Source organism: Solanum dulcamara, chromosome 9 (genome assembly GCF_947179165.1).
Source record: "Solanum dulcamara chromosome 9, daSolDulc1.2, whole genome shotgun sequence".
NCBI classification, from domain to species: domain Eukaryota; kingdom Viridiplantae; phylum Streptophyta; class Magnoliopsida; order Solanales; family Solanaceae; genus Solanum; species Solanum dulcamara.
This window is the reverse complement of record NC_077245.1, coordinates 2433767-2458726: the sequence shown is the minus strand read 5'-3', so window position 1 is coordinate 2458726 and position 24960 is coordinate 2433767. Positions and strand designations below refer to the sequence as shown.

The window sequence follows — 24960 nt, the reverse complement described above, 5'->3', positions numbered from 1 at the left end:
TTATTAATTATAGGACATTTTGCTCCTTGCAAGTTGCAACTGGATTTGATAATGAGCAATCATAATCATTTGCACAAGTATCCCAGATGTATATGTTACAATATTGTACTGTTCTGAGTGAAGATTGAGAACCCAAATTGTGATTCAAATCGATTGCAATTATTAATTATAGGACATTTTGCTCCTTGCAAGTTGCAACTGGATTTGATAATGAGCAATCATAATCATTTGCACAAGTATCCCAGATGTATATGTTACAATATTGTACTGTTCTGAGTGAAGATTGAGAACCCAAATACACACTGGCTAACAATAGCACTTTAAAAATTTTATGTCACATTAACTTCTACTTTTGCTGGAAAAAAAGTTGCAGCTAAATTTATTTTAGGTATTGCCAAACAATGTACATGGTCCTAACTCGTAAGAATATATTCTCATGAATCAAACATCAGCATATAACCTCTAAGTTGTACAGTTTTAACAAGTAGGGATACACATGAGTTGCTCTAACAACAATTCTAATCAAAACATATCAAGTTTAGTCCAACCGTTACTATAAGCAACCGTCCTCCCTATTCTTGCCCAAATTAGGACGAGAAAAAGAATAACCTATTCATTTGGTCAGCTGTTTATGGAACTATAGTGAACCACAAAGGCCACGTTGTCATTTCCTCAACAGTCTCCGACTGAAGAAAATGAACTGTGCCTAACAACGAAACACACAAAGGGGAGGGGGTGGGACGAGGGGAGAGGGGAGAGAGAGAGAGATATCCAACCCAACAAAGTCATTTAAGCTGTTTATAGTTCAATTTCAGAGCTTTGAAATGTTTGGACCAAAGTAAAGCATGATTGCATAATAAAACATCCAAGCAGACAATATTACCCATTGTAGCGCACAAAATCTCGACATTCTAAGAAGAAATCTCTGAATATGAAAGAAGTAAGGCCTAAAGGAAGACATAACATTATCAAATATCCATTGGGGCAGCTCCTTGATCAGCAGGGGCAGCATCCTCTTCAGGTGCTGCTGGTTCATCACTAGCAGCTTGCTCCGGGGCTTCGGCAGGAGCATCTTCACCAGCTATCTCAAATTCATTGATCAATGCTTGTATGGTTTCCTTGTCCAATGTATGGAAAGCCTCTCCTACTCCAACCACAGCAACCGTGCAATTGGAGCTTGTTAGTTTTTCTCCTTGCAAAGTTTCTCTCAGTGCAAAGAGTGCATCCTTAAGCAGGCTTTCACGTGAAGAATCCATGAAAGTCTCAAACCTACGTTCCAAGTAGGTTTTTGCAGCTTGTGACCGAGATCCAATGGCAAAAGCTTGATACTCGAAGTAGTTACCACTAGGACAATTGTAATAAAGGTGAGCACCAGACTCATCCAGTCCACCAATAAGCAAGCCAACACCATAAGGCCGTTTCCAGGATCTTTGAGTGCAAACCTGCCACACAAGCAAATGTTAAGATGAGATAAAGCGCAACAACAGGTGTCAACTTTGGAATCAGACAGTTAGCCTCATATACCAATATATACATTTGTTGCATTAACAAATCATCCTGAGAAATGGAGGAGAAAAATACATTTAGCTCCGTATCCACCAGGACAAGACAAAAGACCCAAATGGTTTTTATTCTTTCTTTACTTTTACCCCATGGACAAGGCTCTACATGTGTCATTTGTAGGTGTACTGGTTCACTGTCAAACACATCCCTAAGGGAACTAAATCAACTTTGTTGGTTTTTTATTTGTATTACGGAACAGAACTGTTCGAACATGAAGCATACCAACCATCAACCTCTACTTTTTCCTTCCATGAAAACAATTTGGGAGAAATTATGAAAAGATCCGATATCAGCCACCACACAGTTGATGCAACCTATCAACAAACACGCAACGGATTGTGCAGAAGGAAAAGGTTCAGCCTGCTTATCCAAATAAACCATATGCTTTCTTGGGAAGAACTCGAGGAGTCCTATTTTAAAATCTTTTTATATGAGCTCATGAACTAACTAAAAATTACACAAGTAAGACGGATTGAGTAAACTGGATGTAACTATATCCAAATCATTAAAGCAGAAAGAACATCACAATTCTGGGTCTCATATCAAGGCAAGTCCACAATGACTTGAATGGAAAAATGTCCCTCAATTTCCGTTGCGTTTCTACAGTAAAAAAGTCAGGACACACTAGTTTTTACAGTTACTGATACACATCTTATGCCCCAAAACCTAAAAAAGTATCATCACAAAATGGGCCTACTACACCATGAACTGGCTGGCCTTATCCTTAGCTTTGCTCTACTGGGCGCATGTTTATATTTTCCTCTACCTCAATGAGAGATTTCTACATTTTAAGGAACTAAGTGCAATTGTCAGAATCCTTATATGAGAAATTGCTGTCAAAATAAAACAACCGCAACGCCTACTTGGACTGCATTCACCAACAGTTGGCAAAAAGAAAATTTTCAAGGAGTACCTGTGAAAAATTTCACACTGCAAACCCCTCGTCTTAATCTCTAAACAGGAAAAGTAAAATTTGCTGCTTAGCTGGCTCTAGTATGTGTTATAGTTTGCGATAAGACCGGTAAGGAAGCATACACAAGGTACCCAATTCAAATAGTGTGAATTATGCTATGCTTTATTTTTAGAGCGATGGGATTCTTAAAAGCTTGAACAACAGCAACAACTATTACTACTAAACTACACATAGCAGCACCTCATTTAATACCATGTTCACCTTTTCTAGATAGTATCTAATTTCCTAACATCATATATTATATCTGACATGAAAATCCAATGAATTTATACCCAATTTTACTCCAAATAAAAGAAGCATGTAACTTGAAAATTCTAAAGGTGCACACTGAAGCATGTCAAAGTAGTAATCATTTACCAACATGCAGGAACAAATTTAACCACCTCATTCGTAAAGTAGAAACGGGGGGGGGGGGGGGGGGGGGATTATTAGGCAACCATTGCTACAATTTGATTGTGATCTATGTTTGCTTAGATCCTTCAAAATTCTTGTCGCATCCATGTCAAAAGTCAAACAGTGAGGAAAAAACAGAGGTAGAAGAAACTGTGAAGTTTGAAGGAGGAGGAAAAAGAATTAGACGAAAAAGAAAAGAAGAAGAAATTAGAAAGAAAAGAAGAAATACGTATTGGTTGGACTTGGAGTCACCGGAAAAGTATGTCTGGTCGCCGGAGAAGTCTAGTCGAGTCGACTGGTTGGAGTCACAGTCGCAGTCTAAGAGTGCAATTGTAACTTTGGAAAGAATACCCTAAAATTACCTTTTAACTTTTAAAACCCTAAATTGATCGCTTTTTTTAAGGAAATGCAAAAGGCGATGCCTTTCTCGCCTTTGTCGCCACCTTTTGAAGATCGCCTCTCCAGAAAGCTAATAAGAGATGAAGGGTCACCTCGCCTCCCCTCACTCGCCATTGGCGACGAGGCAATCGCCTTTCACAACACTAGTCCATTCCAAAAGAATGTTACCGTTGTAAATTTGGAAACAATTTTACTTGAATGTCCCATTTTACCCTTAATGATAAGTCTTTAATAGCCACACAAATGCCATGACACTTTTAAGACCAAGTATCAAACGTCTTATAGGCACACAAATATTATGAATTGAAACGAAGTGAGTTTGTCGTAATATACATTCATTAGTTGTATCTTAGCACTCATACTCATGCACCTATCATTATTCCTGAATCCTAAGATTTAGGTGATGATGAATCCAACTTCTAGATCTGCACTCGTATTGAGTGGCCCCACCATATCTGAGCAACGTAGATTATGATATATAACACATCTTACTTCTCTAGAAAAAGGTAGATGCTTATGGAATATGTTGAAAGGTACATCATTGGTCACAGCATTTGAATGCACTAGAAGTGCATAAAATCATAATTTAAACTTGATAGTTCTCTGATAGTAAAATAGAACGGTAACTTGCTCCAAATATAACCCAAAGAAAAGCCTTAGAACCTATCAGCTTTAAATAGGTCATATTCTCTGATAAATCTTAAATATGCAACTTTTTTCACCCAAGTTTCAAACTGATCTTATGGATATTTGACAAGTGTAGGGTGAGCAGGCATTATTCAAGGATTGCACAAGAGCAGTTACGACAAAAACTCCAACTCTAGTCCATAGAGCAAGAAAGGTGTTCAAGCTATTCCCCAGCTGTCCGATAGCCATTTGCTGAAAAACTTTTCCACCATTTCAGCAGTTATATAAAATAACTGAAAAACTTTTCCACCATTTCAGCAGTTATATAAAATAACTTAAGTCTTTGTGGAGTTACAAGAAATCTAGGGTAGTGTTACCTCAGGTGGAAGAAATGGAGATCTTGCATATAGGCAACTCACTGATTTTGTAAACTAAGGCAGCAAGCTCTATTGGTTTTGTTTCCTCATTGAAAAAAACCTCATTCAAATGGATAAGTATAACTTAGACATTGCAATCTGCTTCACGCTTAACCATTTCAGTTTCATCATGTTAACAGCATTGAAATTGTGACTCATAAGAGTCGATGACAATTGGAGCAATTGAAGGGATAAAAGGAATAACTTTGTAATTGACACCCACCCAGTTCAGCCTCAAAGCCCCAAACTTTCCTAGATTTGTTGCCTATTTGTTGTGGTTTGGAAGCAACAAGGAATGAACGATGGAGAAACTAATGACATGATAACTAGCATTTGTGGAAATAAATCCAATTGACCTTCCACCAAGTTAGAGGGGGATTTTTCAATCCAGAGTAAAACCCTAACCCTCAATCTCATCGACCATAACAAGGATTCAAGTCATCAGCAAATAGTAAACCAAACTAAGAACAAAATAAAAAAAAATTAGGGTTTTGAGCGAAAGACCTGAGCTTTATCAGCAAGCTGAACAACAAGACGCCCGACAGGTAACGGCGACTCGTAAGAGTAACTATAGTTAATACACTCAGTACGCATATAACGAGAAAGAACACGGCCGTCAGCAGTGAGTCCAGCGATTGCAACTCCGATGTGATCATCCACTTTGAAGATCTTCTTCTGGTGAGAAGATAGCTCAGAATTTGCCTTGTTAACGGACGCTAGAATCACGTGCGTCTTCGATCTCAAACCTATCGCCGCCGAACCTTGCTTCACTGCCTCCATTGCATACTCAACCTGAAATAGCCTTCCCGCCGGCGACCATGTCGTCACATCGGTATCGTACTGGTTTCTGAACATTGTGTTTACGAAATATTGTCGATCAAAAACGATGTTGTTTTCTGGAGTTGGAATCACAAACTTTGCGCTATGCTTTCTTTCCCCTTTAATGGTGTTTGGAGAGTGAAAGCTTTGAGCTACCTTTTCTTTTTCTTCAAGGCAGAGTGAAAAAGATGGGTTTTTTGGGCCGCCATCGTCATGGGCCGTTATTCTGATTAGGCCCAATTACGGCCATTATAGTTGGGCCTGAATATTCATGGTGATTTATTAAGTAATTTTGCACAAATAGGCTATTTTTGTGTTATTGTTTGAGTTTTGATTTCATTTAAATAAGTTTTGTATAAGTAGGTTGTAAATCTGAATTTGGAGCTTGCGGGTCAGGACTTTGCGACTTTGCCGCAAGTCATGTTGGATCGTTAAAAGTTCACATGGATGATGCGCCAAGACTTGCCTTGCCTCGATTCTTGATTAATCGTCAAGATTTGAGTGTAAATTGGTGTTAATTTTAAAACAAATTGTTCACAAGTTTTTGTGGATCATCAAAATTTTTGATGGATGGATCTTACCATGAGTCCGGATGGATCGTCAGAACTCCAATACAAATGGTATCACAATTTTGCTATAAATTCACTATAATAAAAATAAATTTTAGTTGCAATAAATATACACATTAACAAAGAGTGTTAAAGTTTTTATCGGCACTAGTTAATTGACATTAGATTCAATGTCGCTATACGTATTAACGGCATTTACAAAGAGTGTTAAATTGTCGCTAGTAATTGCCTCTAAAGACATATTTAACTGCAATTAAACTATTGACGCTAATTAATTACTGTTAAAGATCTTTTTTGATATAGTGATTATTCACAAATAATCCCGATATTGCATAGAAAGTTTTGCAACATTTTTTTGCTTCAAATTGGTCCAAACAACTCCGCATTTGATACACAACCTTCTAATATAAATTCCACCGGTTCTCAATGATTAGATTTAATCATTTAAAGAAAACTGAAAGGGGTAAATTGCTCAAAAAGTTCTTTTGATTAAAACGTTGTGCGACTCAAAAGATTTATTTTGCTTCCTTCAACAAACATGCTCAATAAAGTCTAATAACAAGTGTTTTTTTAAGCTTTTTCAACTATTATGACAATTCAAAACAAGCACAAATAAATACAAAACTTTTTCAAAAAATAAGGACAAATCTTAAACATCAATTTGAAAAGGACATCAAGGGAGAATTATTGGGGTATTGTCCTCTAGATTTTGAGTCCTCAAGGGAGAATTGTTTGGTGAAGTGAAACTGAGTGAATTTTGAACTCGTTAATGAGTTGTCTTAAAAGATTTGTACGAGAATTACATGACATTTCATGTCGTAGTACTTAGATAGTTAGATGACTTGTATTTATGCAACTTGACGTAGTGAAATGAAATTCCAACTTGAACGACTTTTTTTTCAAAAAAAAAACTAATTGAATTGAATAAAGCTTGTGAATAATGTAATAATGAATGTTACAAATTCACTTACATGTATGTAAGTGAATACATGTATATATGTGTAAGGTTTCGATATCAGTGTAGAATTTGTAAGAAATATTCACACTTTTATCGTATTCGTTGAGACACACATATACGTCAAAACACATGAAGAATTCAAACATAGATAAATAGTAGGAATGACAAAGTAAAATCAACTCATGAAAACACAATGTTCATCCAAGTTTTGGCGAATTAATGCACAGTTCATTTCTTCATTCAGCATATTTTAATATGTCCAAATTTAATTCAACCCGCTCATTAAACACGCCACATTAACTAGTTATATGGGTGTACAAGCAACAAACAAAAGGAGTTTTTTTTTTTTATGAAAAAAAGCTACTAATAGATCAGAAAGTGCGATGTGTGCCATGGACTGATAAAGCCATAGATCGAAGACACGATTTAGCAGTGCATATTCTTGAGAGATCTTATTGAAATTAAAGAACATTGACAATTACTATATTAATTATTAATAAATATAAATAAAGAAAAAGAGAAGTGAAAGTAAAAGTAGGATGTTGATGAGTTTAGGATCTACTTTATCTTTTAGATCTTCTTCATATATATTCTTTACTACTAGTACTATATATATTTGCTTCACCTTTTCATAAAGATTCTCTTCAGTCTTCATCAGACAATTTAGTAGCACTTTAATCATTTTTACCCAAGACTTTCTATATGTATAATAATATCCCATCATTTTTTCTTTTTGTGTGTGTCTGTGGTATGGTCAAGATGTGGTAATTCGATTTTGAAAAGGAGAAATTACTACTAGGGGTAATAATAATCTTATCATGTGCCCAAATAAGAACTAACATAGCATCGTTGCTACGGTAAATGTCCAAATCCTACCGAAGAGAGTTACTTCGATATGTGTGAGAGTTGTGTTCCATGAAATTCGTTAAAAAAAAATATATGCAAGCTTACTTAAAGATCATAATTTGAAGTCAAAGATTACTTCTCACACGAATTAATCATCAACTCTTTAGGATCTTTAGAGTGACAAAAAAAAATTCATCTAGTTTAAATCATATCCAGATATATTATTTATGTCATCGCCACCCTCTATCGCACACCCCTGTTCTCATAGCCTCCATCCCTATTACCCCACCCTCCTACCTCCACTACCGATAATATTTAATTTGTTAAAATTATATACAAACATTTTCAAGATAATATATTTTACTTAATTATATCAAATAAAAAAAAATTCTATTCATTTTTCTAAAAAAAAAAAATTCAAGAATATATTCCTCTTTATACCGAACACACCCTTAAGCAAAGACCATTGACTTTCAAAAGGGAGCACTTTTTTTTTGTTGTGGCTTCATATGGTGTAAATAGCATATGAGAAAAAGAGAATAGTAAAGAACTGGAAAAATCATTATAGTGAACAGTAAAGTTAATTTGGACGCTCATAAAAAAGTTATGATAAACAAGATGAGCCAAATGGTCCATGGGGAGATCTCCTTTTAATGTATTAATATCCCAATAATGTCATAGGAAAAGACACTATTGTGTTAAACAATAGGTTTTGAATTGAACCTTTATTAGCCACTTCTTTATGTTTGAAACTTTAAAAATAATAATAAAAAAAACTGTCTAAATTAAAAACTAAATATGAAGGATTTAAAAGTTTAAACTTTGAAAAAGAGTGCTATCACCAATGCAACAAAACTATAGTATAGTTTTATTTTATTACTATTAAAAGATAGGTAGATGATGCCATTACTTTGTGGGTCCTTATTGTTGTTTAAAGTAAGAAAGCTATTACCATCATAACTTCATAACAATAAAGTTTGACTGAATCCATCAGTAATCCTTAAAAATTGGCGCAAATTTTTATTTATACATCTTAAGTAGATTTTTTTTATTTTAGACAACTCATGTTAAGTTTTATTATGTAATTTTGATATTTTTTTGACAATCAACTAAAATTACAATGTGTGTACATTACACTCGTTGATGATGTGGCATAATGACTAATTAAAAGATGACATGTGGTATCTGGGTATAAAATAATAAAAAATAAATTATACAAAAATTAAAAGAAAAACTATTTTTCATAAAAAAAATAATAAAGCAATTTTCTAAACCCCCACCCCACCAACCTGCTCAACCCCTCCTTCCCCAAGAATTCCCCCGCTATAGTCATTAGAACTTCATTGTCAGTAACCATCAATCACTCCATCTTTTTATCTTCTTTAATTATTTTTTGAAAAAATTCATATAAGGTTAATGGATAAAATTCAAGAAGCTACACAATATATTATATACCAAAATGTTAATAGTCGTTAATCAAAATAATAACCAAAATAATTGCAATGACAAAAATACAAAATGAATAGGTAAAATTGGAAATTAATGGACTAAAATGGTAATTTTTTATTTTTGTAAATGAAATAAATGGAGTATTAGATTAACAAATTTATATACTCGTTGACGAAAACAATGGAGTCTTAGTCAAAAATTTCTTGAAATTCAGATTTTATTTCTTCTCTTGATGAATTTCTTCTTCTTTCTTTCTTTTGTTTCTGTCAATTTTGATTAATATGTTAGATCTATAATTACATTGATATAGTAACATGTTGGAATAAAATCTTGAAGAGAACAAAATAATAATTGTGAAAGATTCATTCATGGTAGAATATTAAATAAAGAAGATAGAGAAAAAGAATAAAGAAGAAGAAAGATGAAGAAGAAGGAGGAGGAAATAAAAAAAAATATATATATATATATATATAATTTTTTAGGCTTTTCACGCGCTTATTCGGAGTGAAAATCACACAAGTTATCAAGTCATCAAAAAATATCAAAATGACACAGTCCAACCTTACTTTAGTTGTTCATAATGAACATGGCTTACCTGAGGACTTGAGATGCCTAAATGAAAAATTATGCCAACTTTAAAATACTGTTGATGAATTACGCCATAAAATTTTGAATCATATAATATATAATAAATATCTAATATTGAATAGACCCCACCAAAATACACCTTTCAAATTAAAGATATATTTTGACCATGAAATGAGTGAGCATTCATTAAGGTTTGTTCACCATTTTAAATTAGAGATAAGGTTCAAATTCATTGTTTTTACACTTTAGTATTTGACAAATCAGAACTTCAATTAATAAATTTAAAATTTACTTTTAATTTCCATAATTATATTCCATATTCATTATAACTAGTATTTGTTTTTTTTATTTTGCATGAGTTTATATTAGATGAATCTTGTATGAGATATTCAAAGAGAAATAGAGTGTATATGCGTGTCTCAATAAAATTATGATTGATTTGAATTTTTTAAAAATTTTAAGCGATTGTATTACTATAACTAGTGAATATATTTCTCCTCGACTTTTCCAAGGCTTTGATAGTACAGTCGAGACAATGACAAATACTTTGCTCCTATGAGAATGTGGAGTGATATATTTTTATTTTATTTTTGAGATTACAAGAAAAAATCACAATAAGATGAGTTGTTTATCATTATAAAAGGTGTCAAATATAAATACACATATAGTTTTCAGAATTCTCCTTCTTATTACTATTCGAACAAGAAACCTCTGAAATCATACTGTAATTTAATAAACTATTATTAGTATTAATATAATTATAATAATCTATCTCTATAAAGTGAGAGTTTGACGTATTTTTATTTTGTCATTTTCGTTCACTCAAAAAAAATTATTTTTGTTTGAAATTCATTTTTATAAGGACCCTCATCAGCGAAAATTTCTACCGTTTTATTCTCATTTAAGTGAGATTTTTCTCAGAGTTTACACGTGTAATACATATTTTTTGTATTTTTGTGTCGTAATTATGTTGACTTGATCTTTGAATAGTGAAGACATGATAACAACGTTTATATATTAGCTGTTGTTGATTCAATCCGCTTTTACTAGAAATCAAGAAAAAATAAATTGAGATTCATGCATGCATGCATAATAATCGTATTCTCTATATGAAAGAATTATATATATGGTAATATAATTACGAATTTTCTTTTAGAGATCTTAATTACGTACAATCTACATTTCAGATATCCTTTATAATTGTTCCCGTTTGACTTCATCTTCTTCACGATTATTTACGAGTTCATACCAACTAAAACATTGAAAATATTTATTAAAAAATATTGTTATACAATTTAATCTTGTATATTTCATTCATTATCTTAGCAATTGCTATGAGTTCGTTCTAAATACTAAAATCCTTATATACTACCTAAATACTTAGTATTTTGATTTGATTTTTTTTTATTAATAAAGATAGTGGTTAGGTCATGAATGAAAATGAAAATTAATGGTTAAGCAAACTATGATTTTCCCATTTCGATGCTCTCTCAATTAGTGTCTCCATAATGGGAGCTTACACACCCAATTATGGCATCCTCAAATTCATAATTTCATGTGAGGGAGGGGCCACCCTTTGTATGATTAATCTTTGAATATGGAATAATTGTCATGAGAATCTCAGAGTTTATACGTGTAATACATTTTTTTTTGTATTTTTGCGTCATAATTATGTCGACTTGATCTTTTAATAGTGAAGATATGATAACAACGTTTATATATTATCTGTTGTTAATTTAATCCGCTTTCACTAAAAATCAAGAAAAAATAAATTGAGATTCATGCATGCATGCATAATAATCGTATTCTCTATAAGAAAGAATTATTTATATGGTAATATAATTACGATTTTTCTTTTAGAGGTCTTAATTACGTACAATCTACATTTCAGATATCCTTTATAATTGTTCCTCTCCGACTTCATCTTCTTCACAATTATTTACGAGTTCATACCAACTAAAATATTGAATTGTTTTTTTTTTAATATTGCCGTACAATTTAATCTTGAATATTTCATTCATTATCTTAGCAATTGCTATGAGTTCGTTCTAAATACTAAAATCCTTATATACCACCTAAATACTTAGTATTACTTAGTATTTTGATTTGTTTTTTTTTTTCTATAATAAAGATAGTGGTTTGGTCATGAATGAAAATGAAAATTAATACTTAAGCAAACTATGATATTCCCATTTGGATGCTCTCTCAATTAGTGTCTCCATAATGGGAGCTTATACCCAAATATGGCATCCTCAAATTCATAATTTCATGTGAGGGAGGGGCCACCCTTTGTATGATTAATCTTTGAATACGGAATAATTGTGATGAGAATCTCTATGAGGAAACGACTACGCTTTTTCCTTTTATTCATTCTTTATTATTACTCATTTATAATACTATATTTTGGTTTCCTCAAATTCCAACAATTTTGAAGTTAATTGCATAATTTTAAATATTTAAATTCTTTAAAAATATTAAATAAATTTAAAATTAATTAAATTGACTATTGCAATATCCATTTTGAATCGGAGGGCTCCTTTTTTACAAGCTTACACGTGCTATAAATACATTTAATCATTTTTTCTCCGAAGAGAGGTCCCCCTTTTAATTCCTACTAATTAATTTCAGAAACTAATAAATTCATATATGTGAGAGTGAAGTGCAACACTTATTTTTTTAAAAAAACTTTAAGTCATAGAGTTTGTTTGGATGAATTTATTTTAAGTAACTTATAAGTGAAAGACTGCTTATAAGTTAAAAATAAAAAAGTAGGTGTAGTCTAACTTATTTTTTTTGACTTATAAGTTATTTTTAATTTATAAGTTGCTTAAAATAAATTCATCTAAACAAATTCAATTATTTATTGAAGCTTATTTTAAATTCAAAATAACTTTAAATTGGTCAGCCAAACACTTAGACTGATAGTCAACCAAACAAAGGGAAAACATTTAAGTTTTGAATGTACGTCAGTATTGCTACTAATGCCACATATTTTATAATATATAGACACGGTTAGGCTTGCTTTTGTTATGTTAATTTGAGTGCAACAATTTATTTCTGTAAGAGGAAATCCAAGTAAAACAAATACTAATGTATGTGTATTATTTTTATTTTAAATTATTTGACATTTCAAAAATTATTTGCTTTATAATATCGTGCTATTTTATTATTATCCACATGTGATTTGTTACAAGTAAATCAAGTTAATTATTGAAAAACAGAAAATGAAATTCTAACAAATTGATCATAAATTAAACTTTTGCAAATAGACAAATAAATATGAAAGTGATTATTGCTCTTTTCTAAAAAGTGCAAGAAAACGTTAAAACATTTTGGTCGTTACGTGTTTTTTGATTCTCACACTTGTGAATTTGAAAGCTGGCTTCTTCAAGGATGCAACTATTTTTTCAGATTTCCACTCTATAATCGATATTTATATTAAATATATTAAAGTCTGATTAAATTTAAATTTATATATTATAAAATTATTTTTGAAGCAATGCTTTCAATAAAATTATTCTTATTCACATGGGATGAAATTCAAAATTTATGATTAAGAATAAAGATATCACAATTCACAACCATTCCACTATTATTTAACTGCAAATAAAACAAACTAAAATATTATAGTACCAAAATAGCATAAAAATGAAAATAAATATAAAATAATCACCGAACGAGTTGATCAATCCAAGTTGGAGACTTGGAAACAAGTATACCGTACAGCATAAACAGAGTTAAAATTAATGAAAATTACAAATTGACCCCTCAAAAAACACATTTTGTAATTATTCTGTCACAATTTTATTTTTTTCTTCTTCCATTTGATTGTTCAGACAAACATCAACGAAGAAATAAAAAATATATACATAAAAATTCCTCCAGAAATAGCAACCCTAGTTCTTTCTTCTTTCTCTGTACTTCAATGGAGTCTTTTTCGCGGCCTTTACACAGAAGGAAGCTTTCTAGCGCCAATGGCCTTTCATTTTCTGCTAAACAGCATCCTTACGACGGCGTTTTAACAGGTTCACAACCAAAGTTCGGAGCTCCGGTTTTACCTTCCTTGGCTCCGGATTACTCTGAGATTTTCGGAGGTTCTCGTGGTACTTCGATTCCGGTGCTTGATCTTTCTGGTATCGATGGTGATGCTACGGTTACCGAGGATAGTCGGAGCTCCGAAAAGCTGGATTATTCCAACATTTTCGGTGGTTTTTCTGAGGAAGATGTTGCTGTGCCTTGTGAAGAGTTGTTTTCTAGAGGAAAACGAGGGAAGCGTTCTTCTGCTAAATCTCGGTGAGTTCATTTTTATTTTCATTTTTTTTTGTACTTCTTATTTTTTGCTTTTTATTTTGAGGGGAAATGGAGATTTCTGTTAGTGTTAAATCGGTAATGAGTTTCATTTCCTTGTTGTGTTTTCTCACAGTTCATTTTCATGATTGCGCTTCTTACTTTTCATTTATCGACTAGTTTGAATTTTGTAATGTGTTAATTTTGCTTGTTTCTCTTTCTGTTCGGCTGATCATCTGTTTGTTTCTGGCATTTATCCTTTTCATCACATTCTTAGTGCAGTACTTTCGATTGCTTCTCCATGTGAACAGACTCTAACTCTATATCGTTGTAGCTTTGGTTGATACGCAGAAAAGAAAACAATAGAAAAGAAATAGGAAAAAAGGAAAAGCAAAGCACAATGATTTGAAGTTTATATGGCGCAGTTTATATTTGCTTCAATTTGTATATTCTTAGTGTGCTTAGCAAGTCCTTTTTCTGTTTCTCTACCATAGGTGAGATATATATATGATGTTTGTTCTGCTAGGGAACCGGTAAATTAGACTTTTATATTAAGAACATATATCATTGGTTGAAGCATTCAAATATTTCTGGTATGGAATATTCATATGCAAACGTTTTTCGTGAAAAAAGAATCTACCCATAAATTCTCATTTGTTGCTCGTTCTGAAACATGTTGTCTTCTGTAGCTTATCTGGTAATCTGATATCTGTAATTGGTTAAGTTATGTTGTTTACAAAATGTTAATCCTTCTCTTTTCCTTTGAAACGGAAGGTTTTAAGCTAAATTTGTTGTTATTTGATTATTAATTACACGTCTCTAGCCTTTTAAAGTATAAGCACTTAGACATGCTATGTGCTTTAGAATTTAATGGACATTTACTATGTGCATTGTCCTTTGCTTGGTCTGTTTTCTCACAGGGTGGAAAACGACAACCTTCCGAATTAATTTGCAATTCCCTTGATTGCTTTTATTTTCTTCGTCATTTCCCAGATTTTCTTGGTGTGTCTTTGAAGGACACCATGTGTATTGGTTGCTTTTGGTTCAACATAAGTTATGATGGTTCCCTTAATTTCCTTTTTTTCTTGCATTTAGGACTGCTTCGGAAGGATCCGATCAAGTTAGTCCAAGTGGAAGGCAAAAAGAGTCCTCATGTGATGCAACTAATCAATCTTCGGATGGGCCAAAACATTTTAACCTATCTTATCATAAGACCAGCCAAAGAAGCAGAGATGGGTCAAATGGCATGACACAAATTGCTGAACTGCATGCTGTCCCTGGTTTTACACATTTTATAGATGAAAGTTCTCATGTACCAAAGTCTGAATCCTGTCAACAAGCACCCTTTGTAAAAAGTGATGTACTTCGCCAAATGAGTTTTAGTGGGGAAATATTTAAAGGACGTGATAGGAAGGGGGATTTGCATGTCCCAAACATACAAAGTCCAGATGGAGTTCATCACAACAGGAGCTTTAGTGGGGAAATATTTAAAGAAGGGCGTGCTAGGAACAGGGATTTGCATGTCCCAAAGATACAAACTTCAGATGGAGTACATCGCAACAGGAGCTTTAGTGGAGAAATATTTAAAGAAGGGCACAGTAGGAATGGGGATTCACATGTCCCCAAGAAACAAAGTTCAGATGGACATTACAACAAGCACTTTAGTGGGGAAATATTTAGAGAAGGACCTGATAGGAATGGGGACTTGCATGTCCCCAAGAAACAAAGTTCAGATGAAGTTCATCATGACAGGAGCTTTAGTGGGGAATTATTTAATGGACATGATAGAAAGGAGAATTTGCATGTCCCTAAGAAACTAAGTTCAATTGGCGTAGTGAAGGTTACAAGTGGATCTAGCTGGGATGCATTCAATGATAAGTTTTTTAGTTCACGTGATGAGTTTGACAAGAGATCAAGTTCCACTGAAGGGGCATCAGCTTCAAGCCCCATGGCCAATGACATCAAGGGCCAACCTTATCAATCAAAAATTTCTGGTACTGATTCCAAATTTGGTGCATCTGGAAGGGGTATTAATGCCAATGATACTTCACCACCTTCCTCTGATGAGGAATTTGATGCAAATTCGGCAGCTGCTATTTCTGCTGCCACTTTGAAAAAAGCCATAGAGAAAGCTCAAGAAAGTATTAGACTAGCAAAAGAGCTAATGGAGAGAAAAAATGAAGGTGTTCCAGCTTCTCTGAAACGAAGGTCTAAAGGTAGCTTAAAATCCAAGGATAATAGGGTTGAGTGCAATACAAGAAGTAACAGAGGAAATACTAAAGAAGTGCAGAGAAAAATAGGTACAGGATTGCCTCCATTTGCTGAGGTTTGTTGCGGAATTCCATCAAGCAATGCTGATTTGGCTTCATGCTTCAATCTTAAAGAACAGCAAAGAGTTACTGGAAATGTTGAAGTATCTCACAGAGATGTCGCAGGAACTTGGTTTCGGGAATTGGTGAGCAGTAGAAAAGAGAATACTCAAACCTTGGCATCTCAACAGGTTGACAGCAGCAATCGCTCCCAACCATCTATGGAGAATAACAGACATGTATACAAGCTAAAGGAGACGAACACAAGTTGCAAGATCAAAGAGCTTGGTGAAGCACCTGATAACTCCAAATCAATGGGGGACATAAAGCCTACACCAAACATCCTTGGGAAGGCAGAAGCTCCAGAGCAATACAAGGATACTTCCAATTCAGCTCTGATGCATGATTCAGGAGAATTTATAAGTTCAGAAATGACCAAAGACTATTGCTTTTCTAAGGAGAAGGGAAATTGTTCTGCTGAGTCTAACAAGTCTGAAAACATGAAGAACAATCCGGAGTCGACATTTGTTGAACAATGGAGTCTCAAGAACTTGCAGAATTCTCTGGCGCCACTTACTGAGGAGAAAATTGAGTTCCAAGAAATAGAGAATGATAACTTACATAACAACCAAAAGACACCTCTTGGAAATGAGACACTGAAACATGAAGACTTGGAATGCAGAACAGCCCCGAAGAAGGTAGGAAAGGTTGAGATGGAAGAAAACAAAAGTAGATTGAGAAGGAGCTCCGATGAAGAAGAAACTGACATTGTGCATAAGGAAGCCTTCCTATGGGTGGAAAATGATGAGAAGCCCCAACATGGCTTCGAGAAAGAAGGCACTGAGAGTAGACATGAAGATTCCCAAGGGGGACAAGACACTGGGTTATCATATGGGGTTCATGAGTGTGAGCTGAGTGAAAACAAAACGACACACTCTCGTGAAGGGGAAGAGAGTGAGAGAAAACATGAAGGATCTGAGAGGGAAGTACCTCAGAATATATGCATAGAGTCTCATCAGGATGAAGCAACTGAAGAAATAGAGAACCGAGCTGATAAATTCACACAGAATAGAAAGACTGAAGCAAGTCAGGAGGCTGACGAAATTGATAGTGGGCTGGAAGCATCTGATAAGAGTGAGGATGATCAGGAGACAAGTGTGGCTCCAGGTGTTGCTGATAAACAAAATTCAAAGAAAGCTGTTAATGAGCCTGATCACGGTGGCAGTACTTGTTCAAGTGAGATACAAGAAGCTTGTGAATATCAACTAGAAAATGGTGACCTTGGTCAGCAGGCAGTTGATTCTGAAGGGATACAAGGAGTTTCTGAAGCCATCAAAGAGCATGCCGAGTGTGAGAAGTATGGAGTAAGTGAAGAGTCATCCACTTCTAGGGAGAGGGAGATAATGGAAACTGCTAGTGATCTCCAAAATGCTAGTGAAGAGGATACCTCTGAGGGCATAGTGCAAGATACTTATGAGTCCTCATCCGAGGATGCCAAGGAAGTGAATCGTGGTTCCACTTGCATGAACACTGCAGATAATCTTCCAAGTGAAAGAGTGTTGTTTGAGACAGAGAGCTTCTGCAACATCATTCCAGAGAATGTCAGTGATAATGAATCACATTTTGTACCTGAGGTCCACCCTTCAGAAGAACAAAAGAATACCACATTTATTGACATAAACCTTGAACAGAAACGTGATGAGACTGGAAGGGAACCAGAAGAATCCTCAGTTCCTGATGAAGGGGATGACTCTTGGGTCCGTGGACAGGTAGAGAATGAGGAAACAATCAATGCAGATGGTATTGTTGACCAGGTTGAGAAAAACAAAGATATTGAAACAGCTCAGCAAGTAGAGAAGTCTGTTGAGAACTCAGAAGACGTGGAATGCTCTTCTTCACCGGGTGATCGCGAACCACTGGGTAATGATGAAGAGTTAAAAGCAGAACTGCACGAGGAAGAGAAAAATCTTAGCGAAAAAATTGTTGTAGAAGAGGATACCAAAGAGTCATTAACAAAAGAAGTTGAGGACAAAAATAATGGTAGAAAAACTGAGGTAGACATGAGACAACAAAGGGAAAGGGAAAAAGATAGAATAGCTGTGGAAAGAGCAATTCGCGAGGCTCGTGAGAGAGCTTTTGCTGAAGCCTGTGAAAGGGCAGAACGAGCTGCTGTGGAGAGAGCAACTGCTGAAGCTCGGCAAAGACTAATGGCTGAGGCGCGAGAAAAGCGTGAGAAGGCTTCTGCAAGTATCAAGGCATCAACAGACAAAACTTCCATTGAAGCCAAGCTTAAAGCAGAACGAGCTGCTGTGGAGAGGGCAACTGCAGAAGCCCGTGAACGTGCTTTAGAGAAAGCTTTATCACAAAAAAGCATAGCTGAATTAAGGTCTCAAGTAGATAGAGACGCTGTTGAAAGATTTGCTAGTACAACCAGAGAGAATAAATTGAAGCAAAGCCTTTCTTCTTCTGTGAGTATCATTCACTTTGTTTCCTGCTTTTCTCCAAGTGCATATATTGTGACATACAGAAGAATGATCTACTTATTAAATGCAGGATTTGGAGAAATTTGATGGAAGTAATAGTGAATCAGCTCAGAGGCGCAAATCAAGGTTGGAGAGGCACCAGAGGATAATGGAACGAGCAGTATGTGTATCTAATAAACTCTATTTGTTGGATACTAGTTCCTGAAGTTGTCCCACTATTTCGTTTTTATTTTCTACTGATCTTTTCAGGCAAAAGCCCTCGAGGAGAAGAATCAGCGCGATCTTCTGGCTCAGAAAGAGCAAACGGAGAGAAATGTAAATTTTCTTGATGAGAATAGTGTGCTTATGGAGTTGATGATATTAACATGTTAGTTGTGCTTGCTTATACGTGTGTTTAAATTTCAGAGACTAGCAGAAGCTCTTGATTCTGATATTAAAAGATGGGCCAGCGGGAAGGAAGGGAACCTGCGTGCGCTGCTTTCGACTCTGCAATATGTATGTATCCATCCGATTAATGCTTGCCCAAGTATTTTGTCCCTTGTCTTTAATTATGAATTTAAACTGGAGGCAAAGGAAATATCTCAAGTGGCTACCTCTCGTTCATTAGGAAATTGTATATCGATTGATCTTCAAGAAACTAAAAGTTGGGGTGACTTTTTACGTCAGAAGTGCAATTGCAGTAATCAGATTTTAGAACAAGTGAATGAATCCCTTCCAAGGCATTTTGTTTTTAAAGTTCATTGCATTGATCTTGATTTTATTTTTTGCCCTCTTCAAATATATAACATCGTCGTCACTAATTGTGCATTGTTTTGGCACATGTAGATCCTTGGACCCAATAGTGGTTGGCAACCCATCTCACTAACTGAAATTATTACTACTGCTGCTGTGAAGAAGGCTTACCGGAAAGCAACTCTTTATGTTCACCCTGATAAGTTGCAGCAAAGAGGAGCAAGCATTCAGCAAAAATATATTTGTGAAAAGGTTTTTGATCTTCTCAAGGTAATGTTTCTCTAGCTGCATGTTCTGATTAGTGCTGTTGCTCTTTTTTCTTTTTTATTTTATGTACTTGAATCTCATCATTTTTTCCTTTTTGTGAACCAAAGGCCGCATGGAACAGGTTCAACTCAGAAGAGAGGTGACACAATGTTTTTGGAATTTTTGTGGCATCACCGTGCTGTCCTAATGTTGGCCATCAGCTTTTCACGATGCAAGATGAACTTTGTTTTGTATATACATTGAACTATTGGCAATCCAATCTTAGACATGAACAGTAGCTCATCAGTTTGGAAATTCGGGGTAAAGTTATTGACAAAATGCTGAAATGCAAGGTAAATTAGGCGTAAAGATATAATAACATAAAGAACAGAAGTTTTTCAAAGATATTTTAAAGTACATCGGTAGGGGAGCTTTCCACCTTAAATGCATGTGTTAACTTTGGGAAACCTTGTTCACTGGATGTGCAGTGTACTAGGCTTGACATTCCATAAACTTGGTATGAAGGGTTTAGCTGAAATGGGATTTTTTTAATTTTAAAAATTTCGTTCGAGAGCCTTTAGAAATGCTATGGTCAAGTGGCGATTGTAGCTAATCTCTTAGAAATCTATACCCTATCGAGATATGTATGTATATAATTAAACATTTAAATGCCAGATCGAATAAAGAGATAGCTCGACTTAGAACCTTGAGTTACATAAAGAGACATAATGCACCAAGCAAAATACTGTCTAGGAAGAATCTCGGTATTAGAAAAGACAATGCAATTACAAGCCCATTACATGAAGCATGATTGCGTTTTGTGCATGCATGCGGTTTTCAGCTTGGGGAAATACAATTGAGTTTGGCGCTTCAACCACGCCATCAGTGACTTCCACTCCCCTTTCTGCAGGCAAACAGTGCATAAAATAAGCCTTCCGTCCAGCTATTTTCATGATTTCTTCGTCCACCTATTGACAAATAATAAGATGTCAGAGAAAGATGAGCCTACATGCTTCAGTGTAAAGACAAGGAGTACAATTCACACAATACAAAATTTCATGAGTTTATGCTATCATTCATTATTGATTGTTCCACCTCCTTTTATAAAATATTAGACGGGGTACTATTAAAAACATTCTTCTTAAACTGGCCAAGATTGTATCAGAAAGTGATTTATCTAGTTATTACTCAATTGTCAACCACCAGTAAACCCAAGTTATATCATTAGACTTGTTGCAAACTTGGTTTAAGATACCACAATAGTTAAGAATCAGGTCTGTTCCATCCAGTAAACACAGTTTGATGTTGTCAGCAGCGTACAAGCAATGACTACTCTCCCAAAGTTCCACAAATCTCTGGATGTGTTATTGTAATAAAAGAAGAAGGCAAGTCAGAAATCTCTTAAATGTTTTATCCCCATAACTTCCATTTGTTACTGTTAAACAAGTTGTGTTCCTAACACCAAGAGATCCAGTCAGATCCCAAAAAGTAAGTTATTCTGAAAATGACAATTTCATGGGCCGTTGGTGGAGCAAACAAGCCAGCCACAATATCTTAGTTGCCATAACGAGGGACATTTCTGGGCCTAGCCTCCTATAGTTAATGGTTTTGCCTGCATTTCTGGCAAGCAATTTTATGCAAGTTTGAATAGGTGTCTGGCTCTACATGCACAAGTCGAGCAGACTATATAACTTAGAAATTAATCACACTCCTACCTGGAATCCTTGAAACACCTGACGGCGCTGTGCAGCTTCTTCTTTTTGTCCCATACTCGCCCAGACATCAGAGTACACGACATCAGCTCCTCTAACAGCTTCCTTTGGATCATTAGTTATCTCTATTTTGCCTACTCCAGCCTGTTGTGCTTTCTTAACTGTTTCCTGATCAGGTTCAAAACCTTTTGGACAAGCACAAACAAAGTGGAAAGGAATGACTGAAGCCAGAAGCAACCAAGAATGCACTATGTTATTTCCATCTCCAATATAGACAACCTGAAATTTGCAGCCAAGATTAAATTACAAAAATCATATCACCAGCACAGCATTGGAATATCATCCAAATGTTTGCCTAAAAGAGCTAAACCTTAGTTCCTTCCAGCTGACCAACATGTTCAATTATTGTAAGGGCATCGGCCATAATTTGGCAAGGATGGTTGTAGTCTGTAAGGCCATTAATCACTGGTACAGTTGCATATGTAGCAAGATCTAGAATGTCCTGCACCGGCAAAAAAAAACAATAGATAAATTTTTTATTTTACAATTGGTATGAAAGCAACGGGCTTAGAAATGTCCAACCCTTCCGTATCAAGTATACTCAGTTCAATATCTCAACTTGTACAAACCCTGAAGAATATTTACGATTGAATAATCATATGCTCAATCAACTTGTAGGGGAAGGCAACATCATTTAACTGTTATTTAATGCTAAGATATTACGTGCAAGATGGATCCAAAATTCAGCTCCACAGAAAAGATAAAGGACTCTTGTTTCAACTAATTAAAAGAGGTAACCAAATACTTAGAAGGGCAATGCTGCGAAGAGCAGATTTAACGGAGAACACAGAAGAGTTGACTGGACAACTAGAACAAACAAGAATGTGAACGGTGCTTCACTGTAGTGCACCATGAAAAAACCAATATAGGAAACTCACCATGTACCAGGAAGAAGTCAAAACAGAAAACTCACCAGCGTACCTGATGAGCAAAAACTCGAGCCATAATGATATCATTATAGCGAGACAGAACACGAGCAATATCACGAGTTTCTTCCCGCTTACCCATCTGTATGTCATCTGGTCCCAAGTATATAGCATGCCCACCAAGTAAGTAAAACCCTGTCTCAAAGGAAACCCGTGTCCGCATGGATGGCTTAGCAAATATCATTGCCATAGTTTTACCTTTAAATGGGAGATATGTCCTCTCTCCTGATTTCATAAGTGCTTTGACCTCTTTGGCTTGATCCAAGATGTTCAAAATAGTTGATTTGTCGAAATCGCTGATGTGCAGAAAGTCCTTCTGACTGGCATTTGCTGGAATAGAAAACAAGACCCATCAGAAAAATCTTATTAACTAGCAACCAATATCTTACAGTAGGTTGTAACTTAGACATGATTGGTAGAGCATGTTCTCACTTCTCCAAAAGTCCAACCATTTTTGAATAAAACATGTGTTGAGGTTGTAACTTAGACATGATTGGTAGAGCATGTTCTCACTTCTCCAAAAGTCCAACCATTTTTGAATAAAACATGTGTTGATCCATCATCACACATTCTCTTAATTTTATTATGAGAAACTTTTTGAGGGTACTTCAAGTTTCACGATCTGAAAAACTAGAGGGCACAGTATTATTGTTCTCATGGGTTCAGAAACCTTTTACAAAAGCAGCTTGTGATGTCATGCATACAACTCTGGGGGGAAAGGAAATGGTTAAAGCTCAAATATGACCATCGCTATAAACAGCACATGCATGATCATTGGCCTTTGGAGACCTCCACATCTAACTAGTAAGTCGGAAGTTCGAGTGACATCGAAGGTAAGTGTGAAACCAATGTTGATCCAAAGAACAATAATCGAAACCGAAACATCAAAAGCTGCATGGAAAAACAGACTTGATAGACCAAAGGAGCAATGATAAGCTAAATAAAAACAACATTCTCAAGACTAAATAAAAATGCAATACAAGACGTGTCAGTAAATAAAGCAGAAATTAACAAATTTCTAGGTTTACGAGACATTGTAGATTTAAACACTTGCACGATCCAAATGACATATCAAAATTAAACGATAGAAAAGGAAAATTCGAGAAAAAGTAGCGAACAATTACCATTGACGGACGACGAAGGAGATATTGCCGGAGAGGTGGCCTGGCATGAGACACATCGACGAGCGGCCGGAAATGTAATCGGAGAAGGTGCAAATACGCCTGAGAAGCGCGCCGATGGAGTGCCGGAGCTAGAGAGAGAGGAGAATGAGGCAGCGTCCGGTGATCGAAGGGAAGTCGAGTGAGAGAAAATGGCGGCCATTGTTAAAAAAGGTTCAGATGGTAAAGCGCAATGCAGTGGATTTGTGAATAAACCCTACTCGACCATAATTTACGCCTACATCTGTCAGCTTTAATTGTTTTTTTAATTTAACTAATTATATTACGTAGAATTTTTGATAGACGGTAACAATTACATTGCAAACAAAAGTTTTTAAAAGCAAAATAAACAAACAAAATAAGAATGATCAATGTAGTAGATGAAAGTCTTAAGGGCTTGGCGTAGCAATCATACGTGAAACGAGTTTTTACCTCATATAATGTGTGCTAAAGACGGAAGAACGTTTAAAAGATAAAGTATTTAAATTTAAATTTTAACAAAAATATTAATTAATTAATAATTTATATTTTTTTTGTTCTTTTTCTTTTGAGACGTTTCACAATAAATGAAAAGTACAATAATACTTTTAACTTATTTTTGAACAATTTTCTTGTTGACTCGCAAATATGGTCTATTTGAAAATCAAGTTCCGCTAGGAGATTAGTAGTTGTTTAGACATAATTTGATTGAAATTTGAGGAAAAAGATATAGTATATTTGAAGTTAAAAAAGGTATTTAAAAAGGAGAAATTTTACAAATAACCACTATAATAAATTTAATTAGGTTTCTTAACTATAGTTGGATATTTACAAGTTGTAGCTAAGGGTGTGTAAAATTGAACCGACTGATAAACTGAACCGAAAAAAGTTTTATTGATTTATTGTTATTGGGTTAACGGTTATTTAATGGTTTTATAAAAAAAATTATTGGGTTATCGATTCAGTATCGATTTTTTAATATTGAATTATTTAATAAATCGATAACCCGTTGAGATTATAATAATTTACAAATTTAATTTTTATTTTTTTTACTCATACAAAAATATCAAATAAAAATTATTAATATAATATATAATCAATTAATCACTATATAATACTATTTAGTATTTACCCTTTAGGCTTTGTCGCTTTAGGTTCAGTGCTGCGGCAAGGGTTTGCAAGTTGCTACAACGGCGGCAAGGGTTTGCAAGTTGCTACAACGGCGGCAAGGGTTTGCAAGTTGCTACAACGGCGGCTCCATAAATCGTATATTTGTTTTAAAAATATATTTTTTATTGGTTAACCTGAAAACCGAATCGTTAAAGACCAAAAAGTGATAAATCGAAAACCGATAACAAATACCTCATTGGTTTGGTTATCGGTTTAGCGTATTTAGAAACTGAAAACCGATAAACCAAATTGATAATACTTAAAACCAAATTGAACCGATCGATACACACCCCTAG

At 34.7% G+C, this 24960-nt stretch overlaps 3 protein-coding genes across 4 annotated transcripts; 1 reads left to right on the top strand and 2 right to left on the bottom strand.

Annotated features, from left to right (window-relative positions):
- Positions 1-770: 770 nt before the first annotated feature.
- Positions 771-5343, bottom strand: LOC129902820 (proteasome subunit alpha type-1-A-like). Its single transcript, XM_055978233.1, has 2 exons — positions 4876-5343; positions 771-1442 (listed from the first exon to the last, which is right to left on the bottom strand). Exons 1-2 carry the CDS (start codon positions 5224-5226, stop codon positions 969-971), a joined length of 825 nt encoding a protein of 274 aa, XP_055834208.1. The 5' UTR covers positions 5227-5343; the 3' UTR covers positions 771-968.
- An 8081-nt stretch (positions 5344-13424) lies between these two features.
- LOC129903933 (auxilin-like protein 1) lies at positions 13425-20102 on the top strand. The gene is made up of 7 exons (XM_055979453.1): positions 13425-13893; positions 14983-18664; positions 18750-18839; positions 18929-18994; positions 19085-19174; positions 19505-19681; positions 19786-20102. The coding sequence occupies exons 1-7, from the start codon at positions 13526-13528 to the stop codon at positions 19819-19821; spliced, it is 4509 nt and encodes a 1502-aa protein (XP_055835428.1). The 5' UTR covers positions 13425-13525; the 3' UTR covers positions 19822-20102.
- A 231-nt stretch (positions 20103-20333) lies between these two features.
- LOC129903935 (ornithine transcarbamylase, chloroplastic) lies at positions 20334-23820 on the bottom strand. 2 transcript variants are annotated; one of them, XM_055979455.1, is made up of 6 exons: positions 23480-23820; positions 22554-22685; positions 22351-22448; positions 21740-21871; positions 21373-21648; positions 20334-20625 (listed from the first exon to the last, which is right to left on the bottom strand). In XM_055979455.1, exons 1-6 carry the CDS (start codon positions 23676-23678, stop codon positions 20443-20445), a joined length of 1020 nt encoding a protein of 339 aa, XP_055835430.1. In that variant the 5' UTR covers positions 23679-23820; the 3' UTR covers positions 20334-20442. The 2 variants fall into 2 exon arrangements, with proteins under 2 accessions (XP_055835430.1, XP_055835429.1); XM_055979454.1 differs by having other exon boundaries at positions 22351-22685; positions 23480-23818.
- Positions 23821-24960: the final 1140 nt, after the last annotated feature.

Bases quoted from the DNA above. Each gene is read 5' to 3' on its own strand.
- LOC129902820 (XM_055978233.1), bottom strand. From the start codon at position 5,226: ATGTTCAGAAACCAGTACGATACCGATGTGACGACATGGTCGCCGGCG. The intron at 1,443-4,875 runs GTCTTTCGCTCA...CTTGTGTGGCAG, and splicing joins AGCTTGCTGATAAAGCTCAG to GTTTGCACTCAAAGATCCTG.
- LOC129903933 (XM_055979453.1), top strand. From the start codon at position 13,526: ATGGAGTCTTTTTCGCGGCCTTTACACAGAAGGAAGCTTTCTAGCGCC. The intron at 18,840-18,928 runs GTATGTGTATCT...TGATCTTTTCAG, and splicing joins AGAGGATAATGGAACGAGCA to GCAAAAGCCCTCGAGGAGAA. The intron at 19,175-19,504 runs GTATGTATCCAT...TGGCACATGTAG, and splicing joins TGCTTTCGACTCTGCAATAT to ATCCTTGGACCCAATAGTGG.
- LOC129903935 (XM_055979454.1), bottom strand. From the start codon at position 23,678: ATGGCCGCCATTTTCTCTCACTCGACTTCCCTTCGATCACCGGACGCT. The intron at 22,686-23,479 runs GTAATTGTTCGC...TTTCTATTCCAG, and splicing joins TCCTTCGTCGTCCGTCAATG to CAAATGCCAGTCAGAAGGAC. The intron at 20,626-21,372 runs GTAGGAGTGTGA...ATTTGTCAATAG, and splicing joins AGGTGTTTCAAGGATTCCAG to GTGGACGAAGAAATCATGAA.